General features: G+C 36.5%; 2 protein-coding genes across 2 annotated transcripts in view; both read left to right on the top strand.

Moving 5' to 3' along the window:
* The first annotated feature begins 330 nt into the window (after positions 1 to 330).
* On the top strand, positions 331 to 13,799 carry LOC107839737 (pleiotropic drug resistance protein 3). Its single transcript, XM_047394783.1, has 24 exons — positions 331 to 1,763; positions 1,969 to 2,092; positions 2,508 to 2,593; positions 3,359 to 3,443; positions 4,331 to 4,490; positions 4,576 to 4,652; positions 4,843 to 4,896; positions 4,985 to 5,075; positions 5,203 to 5,504; positions 5,576 to 5,857; positions 6,007 to 6,320; positions 6,502 to 6,662; positions 6,752 to 6,855; positions 8,114 to 8,267; positions 8,354 to 8,491; positions 8,612 to 8,685; positions 8,793 to 9,125; positions 9,285 to 9,575; positions 11,800 to 11,883; positions 11,983 to 12,116; positions 12,247 to 12,474; positions 12,662 to 12,833; positions 12,953 to 13,207; positions 13,307 to 13,799. Exons 1-24 carry the CDS (start codon positions 1,378 to 1,380, stop codon positions 13,571 to 13,573), a joined length of 4,356 nt encoding a protein of 1,451 aa, XP_047250739.1. The 5' UTR covers positions 331 to 1,377; the 3' UTR covers positions 13,574 to 13,799.
* Positions 13,800 to 14,853: 1,054 nt separating this feature from the next.
* LOC107839735 (pleiotropic drug resistance protein 3) overlaps positions 14,854 to 19,493 on the top strand; it is a gene marked incomplete in the record, with an annotated part of 11,309 nt that continues 6,669 nt past the window's right edge. Inside the window, 9 exon segments of the mRNA XM_047394784.1 lie at positions 14,854 to 15,580; positions 15,806 to 15,929; positions 16,408 to 16,493; positions 17,714 to 17,798; positions 18,266 to 18,425; positions 18,509 to 18,585; positions 18,757 to 18,810; positions 18,899 to 18,989; positions 19,117 to 19,419. Coding sequence (XP_047250740.1) covers positions 15,195 to 15,580; positions 15,806 to 15,929; positions 16,408 to 16,493; positions 17,714 to 17,798; positions 18,266 to 18,425; positions 18,509 to 18,585; positions 18,757 to 18,810; positions 18,899 to 18,989; positions 19,117 to 19,419 — 1,366 coding nt within the window.

Genomic DNA, 19,493 nt, shown 5'->3' with positions numbered 1-19,493 from the left:
TAAAATTTACCTGCCTTAGACAAGTTCAGAACAACGAACTCGATCGAAAAATACAACAACAACAAACAACAACATATTTAATATATTTTCACCAGGTGAAGTCTTGATAAGAATAAATATAAATAGTCCATACTATTACCTCAAATGTGAAATGTGAGATAAAAGGTGTTTTCGATAGAACACATATAGAAAATTTGGAACACGAGACCTCCTATCTTGGGAGACTGTCAAAAGACTTTTCACTTTTACCTCCAAGCTATTAAGTGTTCTTGTCTTTAGCTTTTTTGGTTCATCCAATTATCTCTCATTGTTTTTCCTTATCTTTCTTTGTTTATATATATATTGTTCTTTTACTTATATTTTTATTTTTGCTCTAGACCTTTATGTTGATGAATAATTATGATATTTATACATTTTTATTTAGGCTTTAGAGTCTAGATACCCCTAAATTGAGTTGAAGACATATTACAGTATTACTTTGTCCACCAAAGTTGAAATTATTAGATTTAATAAAGCTAACTCTGTCCAATAAAGGCTTTTGTTTTTCAGAATTTGAACTAAGAACTTATCTCAACCCACTTTATTAATTACTAGACTACACTCAATTAGTTAATTATTCTTTCACTGATAATGTTCTTTTGATTGATAGTAATAAGGTTTAATTTTTCTGTAGTGTTCTAATATTATTATATAGATTTATAGTACTAGCTGGAGTGTCTCACGCCTTTTCAAGATTTCATAATACTACTTTATTTTGTTTCTTGTCTCTTGTGCCAGCAAAGCAAGAATTGGCATGACCAAGCCTATATTGCCATGCAGCATGATGGTAGTTGAAGGAAGAATCTTTTAGTTCAAGTCTTTGGCAGCCCCGTGTAATAAGTTTCTGCTATGAGCAAGGTTCGAGGGGTTCAAGAAAATATTGAATATTAATCAGTGGTGGAACTAGAACATCTACTATATATACATGAAATATAATAGTATCAATCATGTTGAACAATGTAAATTTTTGCCGAAAGAGGTTCGGATGAAACGACCCTACCTGGCACTCTCCTAGGCCGGATCACAAGGTTCTATTTTAGTTTTAAGTTTTTGAACTTATTCCTTGAACTGTCCTTATTTATTGTCACTTGTTAGCATCTGTTTACTCTCTCTGTATGTCTCTGTCATTTCGTTATCAATATAAAGAAACCAAGGATGCCTTAATTCATAAAAAATGAAGAAGTTGATTGATGTATTTTCTTACCTTATCTATCTTATGGTCTAATGTAGCTGTTCAAGCAAGGAATGAATATTTTATGTTACGCATGCATGGTGCACCCCTTTTTTTCTTCTCCCTATAAAATGCAGGTCTCGAGCTGAAGATATTTCCACCAAAAAATGGCTCAACTTGTTGGTTCCGACGATATAGAGTCATTTAGAATGGATCTCTCAGAGATTGGAAGAAGCTTGAGAGCATCATTCAGGCGTCAGGCTTCAAGTTTCAGGAGTAATTCAACTTTGAGCGCTTCTGAGAAGGACGACGTTGTGGATGAGGAGAACATGCTGGCTTGGGCAGCTATTCAGAGACTGCCAACGTTTAACAGGTTGAGATCATCTGTCTTTGAGGAAATCAATGGCAATGAGGCCAATGTTAAGACCAAAAGGGTAGGTGATGTTACTAAGCTCGGAGCTGTAGAAAGGCGTGTTTTCATCGAAAAGATGATTAAACACATTGAACACGATAACCTTCAGTTGTTGCAAAAAATCAGAAAGAGAATTGACAAGTAAGATTTCAGTTAGTTGACTTGCCAGTAAAAGTTAAATTATAGATGCTAATGAAAGGTCATTGCTGTTGCTATCTCTTTTGGTGATTGAAAATGCTAAGTTATGATCATTATCTGCATATCTCACAGTTTGTCTTCTCATTTTATCGAAGTTTTATCTGTTAGACTTAATTCAATGAACTGAGGCTGCGGTTGACTCTTGTAGAGTTGGTGTAGAATTGCCTACAGTGGAAGTGAGATACAAAAATTTAACCATTGAAGCAGAATGTGAGCTAGTTCATGGAAAGCCTCTCCCTACTCTTTGGAATTCTCTCAAAAGAATAATGATGGTAAGTTTTGCCATTTGATTGAAACCATTTATACTGTTGTCAATCTGATAGCTCACGTATGTGCTAGTTCAAAAAGAAAGCAGCAGCCTTTGAATACTGGATTTATAAAATGATCATCGTGTGGCATTTATTAGAACTTCAAATAGGAGAAGACGTTATTAATTGAACCATTTTGAACTGGGAATAGTTGAATCTTTCTTGTGCGAATCTGTCCAGTTCAATACTTTGATACGTTGCAACCATTTCTGCTAGATTAGTAAGAGAGACTTGATGAGCATCATAAAAGTTATCCTGTTTCAAGAGCTCAAATGTTAAATATATTGCAGAAAGTGCAAGCTTCAGCATTTGGTCATTCTATTTTGCTACTTGTGATTTTGACTGTTCTGTTAATCTAGTGATTCAATTTGTTTGACAGAACCTTGTCAGGCTTCCAGGTCTACAGTCAGAAGTGGCAAAGATTAAAATCATTAATGATGTCAGTGGTGTAATAAAACCTGGACGGTATGTAATTGAAGTTTTTCCATGGTATATATTCGATTTAAATAGTTATGCCAATGTAATTCACAATAAGTATGCCAACCTCGTGGATTTCTAGTTTCTGACCTGCAGGAAACATCTTTTTATGGCCATTGTTATTACACTGCTAGTAATTTTAATTTCATATCTGGTACACTTGGTGTCTCATCAATCATCATTCATTGACTGAACATGAATACCAAAAGCAGAATATGTATGGGTTGTGTTAAACTCAGTTTTTGGTGAAAATTCTTGTCAACTAGTCATCCTTTGTTTTATTTGTCAGTTGATATTTTACATAGTTGTTTTATTTGTCAGTTGATATTATACATAGCCTAATTCAGTAATGGTCATTTTGACAGTATGTAAGAGAAACGGTTATGTGAGCCCAAAAAGAATTCAGCCTCTCAATTATGTAAGAGAAAGTTAGTTGACTAGCTTTGATGCAAGTGATCATTTAGTGATTACATTACCACACACATAAACTGGCAAAATATTCTTTTGAGATATATTTGGCGTGATCTGGTTATTGTTTGGGTGTTGTCAGAACTGGTCTTACATTTCTGATTATCTTGTGGCGTAAGCTTTGGTGTAGCTTACTTTTTCCGGCTAATTTCGACCTTTTAACAGTTTCCCCTCCAGCATATTCTGAACGAGAGTCCACTCTTTATTCTGAACTCATTGTTTTCAAATGTGAGTTCTTGAACCTTTTCATTTTGGATTTGCTCAAGCTTTTTGCTACTCTTACAGAATGACTTTATTGCTTGGACCTCCTGGATGTGGAAAAACAACACTACTGAAAGCGCTTTCAGGAAACCTGGACAAATCTCTTAAGGTTTCTTCAAGTTGTTTCTCTTTTAATGTCAAATTTGTTTATGTCAGCAAGAGAAAAATATAGGACTACTTTCTTAAAAGAATAATCCTTCAGCTGATACAAAGCAAATACTTTGATCTGCAACATACTGGAATGTGAACTCTATTTCAATGAAATGAACTTTTACAGGACGTCATTTGTCGGATTTGTTTTATTAGTGATTTCTCTGGCTCTTCTTGGGGACTTTTAGTTCCTTTTGCATCTTTAAAATCTTGGCTATGGAACACTTAGTTCCTATCTTCTCGCCTTTCACCAAGAGAACAGAAGCTTTATTGACTTTACCAACACCTCCTCCAAGAAGAAACTAGTGAATAGTTGCACTAATTTTTTCACTTTTACTTGAACAAGAATGATGTAGAATTCACGGTATCTATAGAGTGTTGGGCTTTGTTCTTAGAAGATTAAGCTTTAAAGATAAGGTGTGAATTGGGAAATTGGAGTATAATGTGGATAGGGAAATGTGGGTAATTAAATGGTGGGAATATGAAAGGAAAGTTCATTTCTCCCTCATTGGCAAAATAAAGGTATACTTTTGTCCTTATGTTAAAAAACTCTTCTTCTAGCTAGTAAAAGAGTTGAGAAGAAAGTGCCCCCTCGTGCCGCCATCATCACTCGCTCGGCTTGGGCATGATGTGATTGATTGATAAATTCCTGTTTTATCCTAGGAGAAAATAATCCATAGACTCCTTAAGGACACACAATGAATTCTGTGGTCTCGGATATTTTATCTTCTAATTTTTCTGTTTTTGTTTCCAGTTTATTTTCGAACACAGGAGGACAACATAGAGTTCATAACGTATGGAACTGATTTCAATCTTACTGTGTCTGCTTCTGGCCATGCCTAACAGGTTTCTGGGGAGATTTCTTACAATGGCTATAAATTGGCAGAGTTTATACCACAGAAAACTTCTGCATATATAAGCCAAAATGACTTGCACATCCCTGAAATGACTGTTAGAGAAACCCTAGATTATTCGTCTCGTTTTCAAGGAGTTGGAAACAGAGCAGGTATGCCTTTCAGCGCATAAAAGACAAACTGTAGTGATAATACATTCCAGCGCTAGTTTCTAAAGTGACGCCTTTCTTTTGGAAGATATTATGATTGACCTAAGCAGAAGGGAAAAAGAAGCAGGAATTGTTCCTGATCCAGATATAGATACTTACATGAAGGTAGTTCTAACTCAAGTTGTTCCTGTTACATCTCCGTCGAGCTATAAGTTGCTTGATGTATTTATTGGAGAAGATTATACCATTTTTATTATATATGCTTCGTGCTTCTCTGTTCAAGTAACATGCCGCATTCCTCTACAGTCAACGCTGCTATGGATTTTAACCTTCTAAATCAAATTTAATCATATAGGCAATTTCTGTTGAAGGACAAAAGACTAACCTCCAGACTGACTATATTCTGAAGGTAACTTTATTGAAGTACCCTCTTTGACAATTATTTGTTAGATATAAGAATAGAAGTTGATGGCTACCACATTCTTGCATGCGTTCAGATTCTTGGACTTGATATTTGTGCTGACACATTGGTTGGTGATGCCATGAGAAGAGGTATATCGGGTGGTCAAAAAAAAAGACTGACAACAGGTAAATTTAAACTATGATCTGCTTTGTAACAAAGGTGTCTGTTGTATATGTGCTCCAATAAGTCTTCTGTGTACTTGATATCATCTGTACGACGAGTTTAAAGAAACCAACTATTTGTATGATGCAGGAGAGCTGATTGTTGGCCCCACAAAGGCATTGTTTATGGATGAAATATCAAATGGTTTAGATAGCTCGACTACGTATCAGGTTGCTGCTTGCCTTCAGCAGCTGGCACATATTACAGATGCCACTATACTTATCTCACTTCTTCAACCAGCCCCAGAAACCTTTGATCTGTTTGATGATATAATCCTGATGGCCGAGGGAAAAATACTTTACCATGGGCCAAGAAATTCTGCTTTAGAATTTTTCGAAAGCTGTGGGTTCAAATGTCCTGAAAGGAAAGGGGTGGCTGACTTCCTCCAGGAGGCAAGTCCATAGCAGTTAAATGGTCCGGACATTTCAATTAGAAGCTCATCAATTTTGTTCCTTGTTTTTAGGTTACGTCAAAAAAGGATCAAGCACAATATTGGCATGGAACTAAAGAAACATATAAATTTGTGTCAGTTGATACATTATCAAGAAAATTTAAGGAATCTCCATACAGGAAAAAGCTGAATGAAGAACTTTCTGTTGCATATGATAAGTCCACGTGTCATAGAAATTCTATAACCTTTCGTGACTATTCACTTCCTAAATGGGAACTCTTTCGAGCTTGTATGTCAAGAGAATTCCTTCTGATGAAAAGGAATTCTTTTATCTACATATTCAAAACTGTTCAGGTCAGTGATCAGTTTTTTCTTTATTTTATGGACGTTTAAGCTACATAATATTCTATACTCATTTACATTATCCCAAGCAACGATAGAAGTCACACTTTCTTTTATGAGATTCCTCACAACTTATTGCAATTTATGCTTCTAATATGCAGATTGTCATTATTGCATCCATAAGTATGACTGTATTTTTGAGAACTCGGATGGGTACTGATCTTGTGCATGCAAATTATTATTTGGGAGCTCTGTTTTATTCCCTTATCATTCTTCTTGTGGATGGATACCCTGAACTGTCCATGACGATAACAAGACTTGCGGTTTTCTATAAACAGAATGACTTGTGCTTTTACCCAGCATGGGCATATGCAATTCCTGCCACAATTATCAAGGTTCCTCTCTCTCTGTTAGAATCTGTCATTTGGACAGGTCTGACCTATTATGTCATTGGTTTTAGCCCCGAGGCTGGAAGGTGAGTACTACATCTAAATATCTTTTTCTTTGTTGTTGCTCTTTAACTATAGTTTTGTTGGTTATACATAATCTCTAATAGGCTTCCATCAGCAGCTTGCACTTCGCCAGTTTCAGTTGTCTTTAAGGAATGATTTGAATATATTGCATGCATTTTCATGACAAAATTCTGTCGCTTGCAGGTTCTTCCGGCAATTACTTCTATTTTTTGCTGTGCACATGACATCAATCTCCATGTACCGCTTCTTGGCTTCTGTCTGCCGGACTATTGTTGCTTCTACAATTGCTGGTGGTTTATCAATTTTATTCGTCCTTTTATTCAGCGGATTCATAATACCAAGACGTAAGCATTCCTGCTTTGCTGTTATTCATTTTGTTATGATGCTCATGTGAAGGTGAATAGAGAGCTAAACTACTGGTATTTGACTACAGCCTCAATGCCAATTTGGCTAAAATGGGGATTTTGGATTTCTCCGCTGACATATGGCGAGATAGGTCTTGCTGTGAATGAATTTCTTTCCCCAAGATGGCAAATGGTGAGAGCCAATAATATCTCAAATACTTCGCTTCTTTTACTAGTGTACCTGACATTTGCACATTGCACGTGGAACTGAAGACAAGTTCAGCATAGCTGTTTTGAGCCACCAATATGCAATGTTAGAAATATCCTCTCTAAGGAATCTGTATAAGAAAATGTAAAAAACTATTGATGGTGGTATTTCCATCTTCACTCCTGGAATTACACTCCCAAGAAAAAGAGATCATCCAAATAAGGAAATGATGAAGTGTTGTCGTCTCTCTGTTCTTTTATGTTATCTGAAACTATCAGGGAAGGTTCTAGAAGTCCATGATACATATTCATGTCAATGGTAGTGAATTAGCTCAAATTTGTAGCATGCAAAGCATAAATTCTCTCTGATTCCCAGAAACACCTGAATATGCAATGTTCTTACTCATACACAATGAATAACATTTTTAAAGCATCAGTTTTTTTTCCTTGACATGAGACAGAAATCTGAAGCCTACCTTGGTTGAATTCAAGTTGGAACTATCTGTTCATGTTTAATTAGTCATCTATTCAATACTTGTATCTATAGGTCGGGTTGGTTCGATTTTTATTAAAAAAAAAACCAAACCAATCATGTCGGTTTATTAAAATTATAAACCAAATCAAACCAACATAAAATTGTTTTTTTCGGTTTAGGTTTTAGTCGGTTTTTTCGTTTTTTTTTAATAATATTTAGTTTTTACAATTATATTGTGATCGAAGACTAGATCAAATATGTTTTCACTTATGTGCTAATGAAAAACCATAATTATGAAAAAATGAGAAGTGGAAAACTCTCTTGAAACTAAAAAGTGAGATGAAGAGTGAAAACTTTAGGTTTTAAGTTTATATTGGGTTTTGGATCATTTAATTAGTAATTAATGGACAAATATTACAACTTAAAGGTCCAAATCTAAATATATATCTACATCTACTTTCAAATTATTGAAAATTACTAAAACTAGTTGAAAAAGTAGATTATAATTAATATTTTATGTATAAAAAAGTTCGAATACTATGTATATATATATATTATGTCGGTTTGATTTGGGTTCGGTTTGACATTTTTTTGGTCAACATCAAACCAAACCAAGAATGGTCGGTTTTTTTTTTCTAACGCCAAATCAATCAAACCAAACCATAGGTCGATTTTTTTTCTTGGTTTGGTTTGGTTCGTCGGTTCGGTTTGACTTGACGGTTTGGTCTGTACACCCCTGCTTGTATCACATGTGTCATCTTTAAAACAGGCTCTCCAGACAAACACAACTATAGGGAATGAAGTCCTTGAAAGCCGTGGGTTAAGCTTTGATGGATATATGTATTGGATATCAGTTTGTGCCTTGTTTGGCCTTACACTACTGTTTAACATCGGTTTCACCTTGGCCTTAACTTTCTTAAAAGGTATGTTCACCGCTACTGTACTAAATGAAGAATTTGCTCAATAGATTCTGTAGTTCAATTGCTGGTTTTCTTGAAATATGATGCAGCTCCTGGTTCTCGTGCCATTATATCAATGGATAAGTACTCCCTAATAGAAGGAAGAAGTGATTCTTCTGATAAAGCTGATGCAGAAGAAAATTCCAAGACCACAGTTCCTAGCACAGCAATGGATTCTCATGAAGCAGGTTACCCTCTTATTCTATTGCTCGAATATTTGGCAGGGAAACTTTGTTGCTTTGTCTTTCTTATCTCTTTATAATTGCTTCATTGCACTTCAAAATTTGGTTTATTCTGTTGTTTTCCAGGAAGAATGGTTCTACCTTTTGAACCGCTATCTCTTGTGTTTCGAGATGTTCAGTACTATGTTGACACTCCTGCGGTGGTCTTTTAAACCTATCTCATTTAGTCTTGCATCATTTTTGGATAGCTAAAAGCTATTGGAAACAAATTTTAGTGGCTGAGATTGTGGTTTCATGTCCATTTCAGGCAATGAAGGACCTCGGTTTCACACAAAACAGGCTCCAACTTCTTTCGGATATTACTGGCGCACTTAGACCTGGTGTCCTTACAGCTCTTATGGGTGTCAGTGGGGCTGGAAAAACAACCCTCCTTGATGTTCTTGCCGGTAGAAAAACAAGTGGTTATGTTGAAGGGGAAATAAAAGTCGGTGGGTACCCTAAAGTTCAAGAGACATTCGCTAGAGTTTCAGGTTACTGTGAGCAGACAGACATACATTCTCCTCAGATAACTATAGAAGAATCAGTTATATTTTCTGCTTGGCTACGACTTCATCCTCAGATCGACTCCAAAACGAAATATGTATGAGCTTAATAACATAAAGTTTGAATTAATGTTGTTAGAATATGAGTCAGATAAGGATAGTATACAGAATCCTACTTGTATTCTACAAATGTTTCTTTCATGAATATCATTCCTTCTGGCAATAACTATATTTGAACTGATGTGGCACATGTGCAGGAGTTTGTGAGAGAAGTCCTCGAGACCATTGAGCTAGATGGTATAAAAGACATGTTGGTTGGCATGCCGGGTGTTAGTGGGCTTTCAACTGAACAACGTAAACGCCTAACAATCGCTGTGGAGCTTGTTGCAAATCCCTCAATTATCTTCATGGATGAACCTACAACAGGGTTGGATGCAAGGTCAGCTGCAATTGTCATGCGGGCTGTGAAAAATATTGCTGAAACAGGAAGAACAATAGTTTGCACCATCCACCAACCGAACATTGACATATTTGAAGCATTTGATGAGGTAAGATGTATGTGAAGAGCAATTACTTAGTAGTGAATATCACTTTCCAAGCCTAGACCCTGAACGTAACAGGCACCCGGACCCATCACTGGCCCTAGAGAACCACTTGGCTTTCATCACAAGCTTTCAACTTTAAGTGCGGAATAAACAATTAACTCCTCAAGATATATCCATCGACATACGAAATAAAACTGAAAACATCTGTATCTGACATTTACATCTGTCTACGAAGCCTCTAAGAACATAATCAATCTCTACCGAGATAAGGCCCCAACATACCTTAAAACTGAAATGAACTAAACATACTAAACTAGGCCTCTAGGAGTAGTGCGTCCCCGAATCTGTATCATACAAAGATACAGTGCCAAAGATGTCAAAACATGAAATGTATTGGTATGTAAAACTGGGTAGGGGATGGCATAGCATACTATGTGAAACTGAAATGTTAGACTCCTAACAAAAAAGACATGGAATGATAAAGACATGAATCATCTACTGCGAAGGTAGGATACCCTTTAGCATTATTAAGTTACTGTTGAACTAGATGGTCTAACCGGCGTCCATACATAATACAGAATGGGCTATGTGGGTCTGATCACCACCCGATCGTCTGAGCTCTAATTCATGCCAAATCACCCTCATCGAGGGAACATCAGAAAATCGTTCAAATTTACGGAATGAACCATACCTACGTTTGCAAACGTAGTTTCGGGTAATGAGTCCCTTTTGACTCACACCTTCTCTGTTAACCATTCTAATTCTCTTAATCCATATTATATTCATTTTTATCCAAACCAACATCCAACAAATTTATAAAGGTTCACATAAGAGTAATACAGTCACATCATACTTGCAAGTTCATAAGTTCATAACATCAAGAACCTTATCCGTGCTCGGAAATTGTTCACATCATTTGATAAAGTCATGATACTTAGAAACTTCATGAAAGACTGTTTAACACAATCACTTGAAAACAATAGTAATAGGATATTTTTGAAATAGGAATTCCATGAGTTAGTATTTCCAAAACAATTTACCAATTAATATTCATAAACATCATGACATCTAAAAAAGGTCATAGTACTTCATGGTTTCATAAGGTTAATGATTTACTCAATTCATAACAAGGAACTAAAAGGGTTCACATACTAACTTGGCTCATGATAAGAACAAGAGTAAAAAGTCTTATGAATACCTTTGACAATTTGAAGAGCTCTTTAGGTTTACCAAGGGACATAGTTCTAACCCTAGATTATCAAAGAAGGGATTCACCGAACATGAGGAGGATATAGCTGAAGGAATTCATCACATTGGACAGTATCACATACCTAAATCACTCCGAAGTGTTCAAGGAAGAACCTCACTTTGAGGAAGAATTCCAAGAATTTGCTTCTTGAAACCTTGGTTGAGTTTTCTCAAAAATCCTATGGTTATGGTGTATTATTTCATTAGTGAAAAGGTCAGCCCGGTGCACTGAAGCTCCCGCTTGATGCAGGGTATGGGGAAGGGCCCCACCATAATGGGGTATTATAGGCAGCCGTACCTTGCATTTCTGCTAGAGGCTGTTTCCAAGGCTTAAACCCGTGGCGTCCTAGTCACATAGCAAAAAAGATGATTGAGATAGTTAATAACTTTGAATTTCATGAGGTAACTTACATTATGGATGGAGTATGAGGAGAGGAGAGAATAACTGTCCTAAGCTCGAACGAATATCAAAAGAATGAAATTTTCAGAAGGAAACCGACTTAAACAAAGATTCTTGTCAGGGCCTTGTGTGTAGCGGTGTGTGGTCCGCACAACGTGATGTACGAACGTACACAAGGCTTCCAGTAAGCCTGGCAATTTAGTCTCCTCCGTCCCTTGTTGTGCAGTGGGTGTGTGGTTCACACAATGCCATATGCTCTGCACAACAGCCGCACACTGTAATTTCCTGGGCAGAAGCTCTCTTTTGAAAAGGCCATAACTTTTGACTTGACGTCAGAATAATGAACGATTAGGTTCATTGGAAACTAGAGTCGAAGACCTTCAACTAGATCTTCAAGTGGGGTCTAATTTCGTGCGTAGGACGGTTCAAATCCTAACCCGAAAGCTTGGTGGTTACAATGGGGAACTCTAAAAGTAATAGTAAAGACATCTACTTAGAAATATCTTCCAGTTTGTGTAACTATGCGTCCTTCATGGATATCATCAAAAGGGTATTGGTCTGAAATGTGCTTCTTTGCAGCTGATTCTACTGAAAACTGGTGGGCGCATGATCTATTGGGGCTCACTCGGACAAAATTCTTGTAAAATGATTGGATACTTTGAGGTGCACTAATTTCCCATTTTATGAATGTTGCAGCAAGCCAATAATAATAACTTATTTGAATAGTATCTGAGACTGCTGTTTGTTTTTCTCATTTGTCAGGACATCTCTGGAGTGCCAAAAATACAAGACAACTACAATCCAGCAACATGGATGTTAGAGGTTACATCAACCTCTAGTGAAGCTGAGATTAGCATAGACTTCGCTGAAGTATATAGGAATTCTGCTCTATACCAGTTAGTCTTAGTTTTTCACCTCATCTAGCTTTGGATTATTTTAAGATGCATTTTTTGCATTGTATCACTTACAAGCACATTTGACATATATCTAATACATTATTCCTCTTTGGTTTACCCTTCTTTGTAGAAATAACGAAGAGCTTGTAAAGAAACTAACTTTCCCACCAGCTGGTTCAAAAGATTTGCACTTCCCCTCGCAATTTTCACAGAATGGCTGGGGACAATTCAAGACTTGCTTCTGGAAGCAATACTGGTCCTATTGGAGGAGTCCTTCATACAATTTGATGCGCTCTTTGCACATGCTTTTTGCTTCCATTGTTTTTGGATTGCTCTTCTGGGATAAGGGAACGAAACTGTAAGATGATAAAAATACTATTCAACCAAAGCTTCAATTAACTTATCGACAACATGCTTCATTACACCAGTATATACATCCTCATGGAAATTCCGTGGCCCCTTCTAAATAACATGTTTATACCAAAAGTAATGTTTGATTATTTTCTTAGACTGTGTTTTTTGATTTTCTTCCTCCTATATGACAGAGATGACCAGCAGAGTGTCTTCAGTATATTTGGTGCTATGTTCACTGCAGTGATCTTCTGTGGCATTAGCAGTTCATCTTCAGTTTTACCGTATGTAACCACGGAGCGATCAGTCCTATACAGGGAAAGATTTTCAGGGATGTATGCTTCATGGGCTTATGCATTAGCACAGGTATTTACAGGCTTCCATAATCGGCATGTTGAGATTCCAGGGGATTTAGTAATGCCAAATCTTACACTTGTCGTCAATGTTTCGCTTCATATTTGAGTTTGAATACCTTAATTTTGTAGGTGGCAATTGAAATTCCGTATCTTTTAGCTCTAGCAATTGTATTTACTGTCATCACATATCCGATGATTGGATATTATTGGTCGGCCCACAAGGTTTTCTGGTACTTCTATTCGATGTTCTGCACATTGTTGTACTTCACATACTTGGGAATGATGATTGTTTCAATGACACCAAACATCCCAATAGCTGCTATTCTTCAGTCATCCTTTTACACAATGTTCAACCTCTTCGCTGGATTCTTGATGCCTAAAGCTGTAAGTGGTTCAGAATGTAGAAATCAACGAGTATTTTGTAATTGCCGCTGTCTATGTGTGTGAATTTTACATTTCCATCTTTTTTTCCCTTCATTGCAGCAAATCCCAAAATGGTGGATCTGGTTCTATTATCTAATACCTACATCGTGGACGTTGAATGGGATGCTTACTTCACAATATGGAGATATAGATACAGAGATTACTGTGTTTGGAGATAAGAAAACAGTAGCAGCATTTCTTAGGGATTATTTTGGATTTCACCACAATGAATTACCTATTGTAGGTGTTGTTTTGATTGCCTACCCCCTAGTTTTTGCCTCTCTATTTGCATTTTTCATTGAGAAGTTGAACTTCCAAAGAAGGTGATGTTGCAACTTGTTCATTTGCATTTAGAAACTTAATAAATCGTCCAAATTAAAAAGTTCCCCAGCTCCTTTTGTAACAGAAACTGAAAACACGCTGCTTGACGTGAAAATGGACAATCTGGTTCTATAGTAACAGGAATCTTGTGAAGGCATGAAAGACAATTCTGTGTGAATATTCTAATTATTTGGGTTTTAATATTAATAACACAACATGCTTGATTTTATTTTATTTTTATTTTGTAAAATGTCAACTCTAGGCCTTTGAATAGAAGATTCCTTTCACTTCTCTCATATTTTGATTAAAAATACATTCGTCCAAATCAGAGATTAACCAGTTTAACCTTGCTAAAGTTAAATCAAGTTATTCAAATTTTTGGTGTCAAAGAAAGATATTTTTCCTGATGATAAGGGAATCACAGTTGTCCTTTGAGCCGCACTAAGCAAGCTCCGTTTGTCTGAATTTGAATTTCAGACCTTATAACTCTCAACCTACTTCATTGATCACTAGACTACACCCTTGGTTGCTCGATTAGTTGATTGTTCTTTTGATTGATACAAATAAGGTTTTATTTTTCTGTTTTCTAATATTGTAGATTTATAGTATTGTTCCTGGGGACCTTCTATTTAGCTGGAATATCTCACACCTTTTCAAGATTTCACATACAGAACTCACCCTCCCCCACCTGCCTACCTCAACTTCAAAGAAATGAAGAATAGTTAGAATATTATAATATATAGTATCTGCTTGGCAATGTGAACATGTTATATTTTGTTTCTTGTCTCTTGTGCCAACAAAGCAATAGTGGGCATGATCAAGCCTATAATAAAACTTGATGGCAGATAAAGGAAGAATCTTTTAGTTCAAGTCTTTGAAAGTTCCCGCAATGTACGGGTTCTAGAAATGGCCGGACAAATGATGGAGCCAAAATATATACTATATATATATAAAAAGTTTTTTTTTTGACGATATATGAACAGTGCAATGTTTATTCGAAGAAGGTTTGGATGAATTTCCTTGACCCTACTTGGCTCCCGCCCTTGGGCCGGACCACAAGGGTCTAATTTAGTTTAAGTCTCTGAACTTTGGAATTTATGCACTTGCAGGTCAGAGCTTTAGAATAATCAATTCCTTTTTGTCCTCTTATTAAGGTCAACTGTCTCTACATGTGCCTTGAGGAGTTAGAGAAATGTGCAGCAATGTTTTTTTATTCCTTCAAACAATCCTTATTTATTTATCACATGGACAAAAGGGAGTTGCTTCTATGGTAAGCACTCCTTAATTCAAACCTGAGATTGTGAGTTCGAGTCACCAGGGAACAAAAAAGGTCGGAGCTCCCAGGGAGGGGTAAAAAAAATATTATTATTACTTGTAAACATCTGCTTACTCTCGATGTATATCTCTTTCATTTACATTATCTATATTAAGAAACCAAGAATGCCTTAATTCATAAACAAAAAAAAGTTGAATGATGTATTTCCTTACCTCATCTGTCTTACCGTTTAAAGTTAGCTGTTCATACAAGGGATGAATATTTTATGTTAGACATACATGGTGCAGTCCCTGTTCTTCTTCTTCTTCCTATAAAATGCAGGTTTGGAGCTGAAAATATTTACACCAAAAAATGGCTCAGCTTGTTGGTCCGGACGATATAGAGTCGTTTAGAATGGATCTCGCAGAGATTGGAAGAAGCTTGAGATCATCATTCAGGCACCAGTCTTCGAGTTTCAGGAGTAATTCAGCTTTGAGTGCTTCTGAGAAAGACGAAGTTGTAGATGAGGAGAGCATGTTGGCCTGGGCAGCTATTGAGAGACTGTCAACGTTTGACAGATTGAGATCATCTGTCTTTGAGGAAATCAATGACAATGAGACCAATGTTAAGAAAAAAAGGGTAACTAATGTTACAAAGCTCGGAGCCGTACAAAGGCGTGTATTTATTGAAAAGATGATTAAGCACATTGAACACGACAATTTTCAATTGTTGCACAAAATCAGAAAGAGAATTGACAAGTAAGCTTTCTGTCACATAACTTGCCAGTAAAAGTTAAATCATAGACAATAATGATTAATGAAAGGTCACGGTCTTGCATTTGAATTGCCATCTTTTTTGGTGATTGATAATGCTTAGTTACGATGATCATTATCTGCATATCTCACAGTTATGTCTTCTCATTTTATCAAAGATTTATTTGTTAGACTTAATTCGATGAACTGAAGCTACGGTGACTCTTGTAGAGTTGGTGTAGTATTGCCTACAGTGGAAGTGAGATATGAAAATTTAACCATTGAAGCAGAATGTGAGCTAGTTCATGGAAAGCCTCTCCCTACTCTTTGGAATTCTCTCAAAAGCATGATGATGGTAAGTTTTGTCATTTGATTGACACCATTTATATCGTTATTAATCTATATCTTACATATGTGCTAGTTCAAAAAGAAAGTAGCAACAGCCTTTTAATGGTGGATTTAGAAACACTCATTGTGTGCCGTTTATTAGAACTTCAGGTAGGAGAAGACATTATCAATTGAAACATTTTGGACTGGGAATAATTGAATCTTTCTTGTGCTAATATGTCCAGTTCCATACTTTAGATTATCTAATTTTAATAGTATTTTCCATTAGGTCATTTAACGTATATGTGACAATAATAAGCTATTTTTCTGATACATTACAACCAATTCTGCTAGAAAAAGTATGAGCATCTTTATAGTAATCCTGGTTTCGGGGCTCAAACATTAAATGCATAGCAGAAAGTGCAGGCTTCAGCATTAGGTTATTCTGTTTTACTACTTGTGATTTTGACAATTCTCTTAATCTAGTGATTCAATTTGTTCAACAGGACCTTGCCAGGCTTCCAGGCTTACAGTCAAAAGTGGCCAAGATTAAAATCATTAATGATGTCAGTGGTGTAATAAAACCTGGACGGTATGTAGTCGAAGTTTTTCGATGGAATATACTTGATTTAAATAGTCATGCCAATTTAATTCACAATAAGATTGCAGGAGACATCTTTTTCTGGCTATTGTTATTATCTTGACGGTAATTTTAATCTCATATCTGGTACACTTAGTCTCACCAATCATCACTCATTGACTGAACAAGAACAACAGCAGCAGAATCTGTGTTGGTTGTATTAAACTCAGTTTGGTAAAAATTATTCTGAACTAGTCATGCTTTGTTTTATTTGTCACTTGATAATTTACATAGCCCTATTCAGTAATGGTCATTTTGACAGTATGTGAGAGAAACTTTTATGTGAGCCAAAAAGAATTCGGCCTCTCAATTTTATGAGAGAATGTTAGTTAACTTAGTGTTGATGCAAGTGATTATTTAGTGATTACATTATCATACACATAAACTGGCAAGAGGTTCTTTTGAGGTACATTTGGTATGATGTGGCAATCTCGTGGCATAAGAGGGAATCGAGATTGAGATGGTTTGGACATGTGAAGAGGCAAGGTGCAGACACCTCAGTGAGGAGGTGCGCGAGGTTGGATATAGTAGGTACGTGAAGGGGTAGAGGTTGGCTAAAGAAGTACAGGGGAGAGGTAATTAGACAGGTCATGACGCATCTTTAGATTACTGAGAATATGTCCTTAGATAGAAGGATGTGGAGGACGCGTATTAGAGTAGAAGGTTAGTTGGGCTGGAATGTTGTCTTTCTCTAGCAGGTTTAGGTTGTTTGTGTTTGTCGTGTACTAGTCCCCACTAGTTATATCTATCAGATGTTCTTGTTTATTGTGTCTCGATTATCGCACTATTTGTGGTTGATCATTGTTTATTTCTGGTAGATTTGACACTGTTCCCATATTAGTTGCTTGGTGTTATCTATGCTTTGTACCTGGATTTGTTGCACTTGGGCCGAGTGTCTTTCGGAAACAGCCTTTACCTCCCCAAGGTAATGGTAAGCATACAGTTTTGAGTTTACCCTTCCCAGACTTCGCTTGTGAGATCTCATTGGGTATGTTGTTGTTGTGGCGTAAGCTTGGTGCAGCTTACTCTTTCTGCCTAATTTCAACCTTTTAGCAATTTCCCTTCCGGCATGATCTGAATGGAGAGTCAGCTCTTCATTTGGAAGTCATTGTTCTAAAATGTGAGTACTTGAACCTGTCATTTCTTATTTACTCAATCTGCTCTTCTTACAGAATGACTCTATTGCTTGGACCTCCTGGATGTGGAAAAACAACACTACTGAAAGCACTTTCAGGAAACCTGGACAAATCTCTAAAGGTTTTTTCAAGTTATTTCTCTTTTAGTGTCAGCAAGAGAAAATATAGGAACACTTAAAACAAAATCCTTCGGCTGATATAAGCAAATACTTTGATCTGCAACACATCGGAATGTGAATTAATATTTCTCTATTTCAATAAAATGAACTTTACAGGCCTTTATTTGTCAGATTTGATTTGTTTTACTAGTGATTTCTCCCTCTCTTCTTAATCCTTTATGTTCCTTTACATCTGTAAGATCTCGGTTATGGAACACTTACTCTCTATCTTTCTCGCATTTTACCAAGAGTGCAAAAGGCTTGTTGACTTTATTAACTCCTCCTCCAAGAAGAAGCTAGTGAACAGTTGCACTATTTTTTGCACCTTCACTTGAATAAGAACGATGTAAAATTCATGGTATGGATAGAGTTCACAACATATGGAGCTGATGTCAATTTGCCTGTGTCTGCTTCTGGCCATGTCTAACAGGTTTCTGGGGAGATTTCTTACAATGGTTATAAATTGGCAGAGTTTGTACCACAGAAAACTTCTGCATATATAAGCCAAAACGACCTACATTTCCCTGAAATGACTGTTAGAGAAACACTAGAATATTCATCTCGTTTTCTAGGAGTCGGAAGCAGAGCGGGTATGTCTTTCAGATAAAAGATAAAATGTAGTGAAGAATACATTCCAGCATTAGTATCTAAAGCAATGCCTTTCCTTTTGAAGATATTATGAGTGACTTAAGCAGAAGGGAGAAAGAAGCAGGAATCATTCCTGATCCAGATATAGATACTTACATGAAGGTAGTTTTAACATCAAGTTATTTCTGCTTCATCTCTGTTGAACTATAAGTTGCTTATCTGTGTGCGTCGTGCTTCTCTATTCAAGTAACATGCCTGGAAAAACATGTTGCATTCCTCTACATTCAATGCTGTTATGGATTTTAACTCTCTAAATCAAATTTAATCATATAGGCGATTTCTGTTGAAGGGCAAAAGACTAACCTTCAGACGGATTATATTCTGAAGGTAACTTTATTGAAGTACCCTCCTTGACAATTATTTGTTAGAGATCGGAATAGAAGTTGATGACTGCCACATTCTTGTATGTGTTCAGATTCTTGGACTAGATATTTGTGCTGACACATTGGTTGGTGATGCCATGAGAAGAGGTATATCAGGTGGTCAAAAGAAAAGACTGACAACAGGTAAATTTATACCATGATCTGCTTTGTAACAAAGGTGTCTGTTGTATATGTGCTCCAATAAGTCTTCTGTGTACTTGATATCATCTGTACGACGAGTTTAAAGAAACCAACTATTTGTATGATGCAGGAGAGCTGATTGTTGGCCCCACAAAGGCATTGTTTATGGATGAAATATCAAATGGTTTAGATAGCTCGACTACGTATCAGATTGCTGCTTGCCTTCAGCAGCTGGCACATATTACAGATGCCACTATACTTATCTCACTTCTTCAACCAGCCCCAGAAACCTTTGATCTGTTTGATGATATAATCCTGATGGCCGAGGGAAAAATACTTTACCATGGGCCAAGAAATTCTGCTTTAGAATTTTTCGAAAGCTGTGGGTTCAAATGTCCTGAAAGGAAAGGGGTGGCTGACTTCCTCCAGGAGGCAAGTCCATAGCAGTTAAATGGTCCGTACATTTCAATTAGAAGCTCATCAATTTTGTTCCTTGTTTTTAGGTTA

This window comes from Capsicum annuum, chromosome 8 (assembly GCF_002878395.1).
Source record: "Capsicum annuum cultivar UCD-10X-F1 chromosome 8, UCD10Xv1.1, whole genome shotgun sequence".
Classification (NCBI taxonomy): Eukaryota; Viridiplantae; Streptophyta; class Magnoliopsida; order Solanales; family Solanaceae; genus Capsicum; species Capsicum annuum.
Note: the sequence above shows the minus strand (reverse complement) of the source record. Positions and strands in the feature narration are given on the sequence as shown.

Coding starts and splice junctions, on each gene's coding strand:
- LOC107839737 (XM_047394783.1), top strand. CDS start 1,378: ATGGCTCAACTTGTTGGTTCCGACGATATAGAGTCATTTAGAATGGAT. Junction 1,764..1,968: donor ATCAGAAAGAGAATTGACAA/GTAAGATTTCAG, acceptor TGACTCTTGTAG/AGTTGGTGTAGAATTGCCTA. Junction 6,663..6,751: donor CGGATTCATAATACCAAGAC/GTAAGCATTCCT, acceptor ATTTGACTACAG/CCTCAATGCCAATTTGGCTA.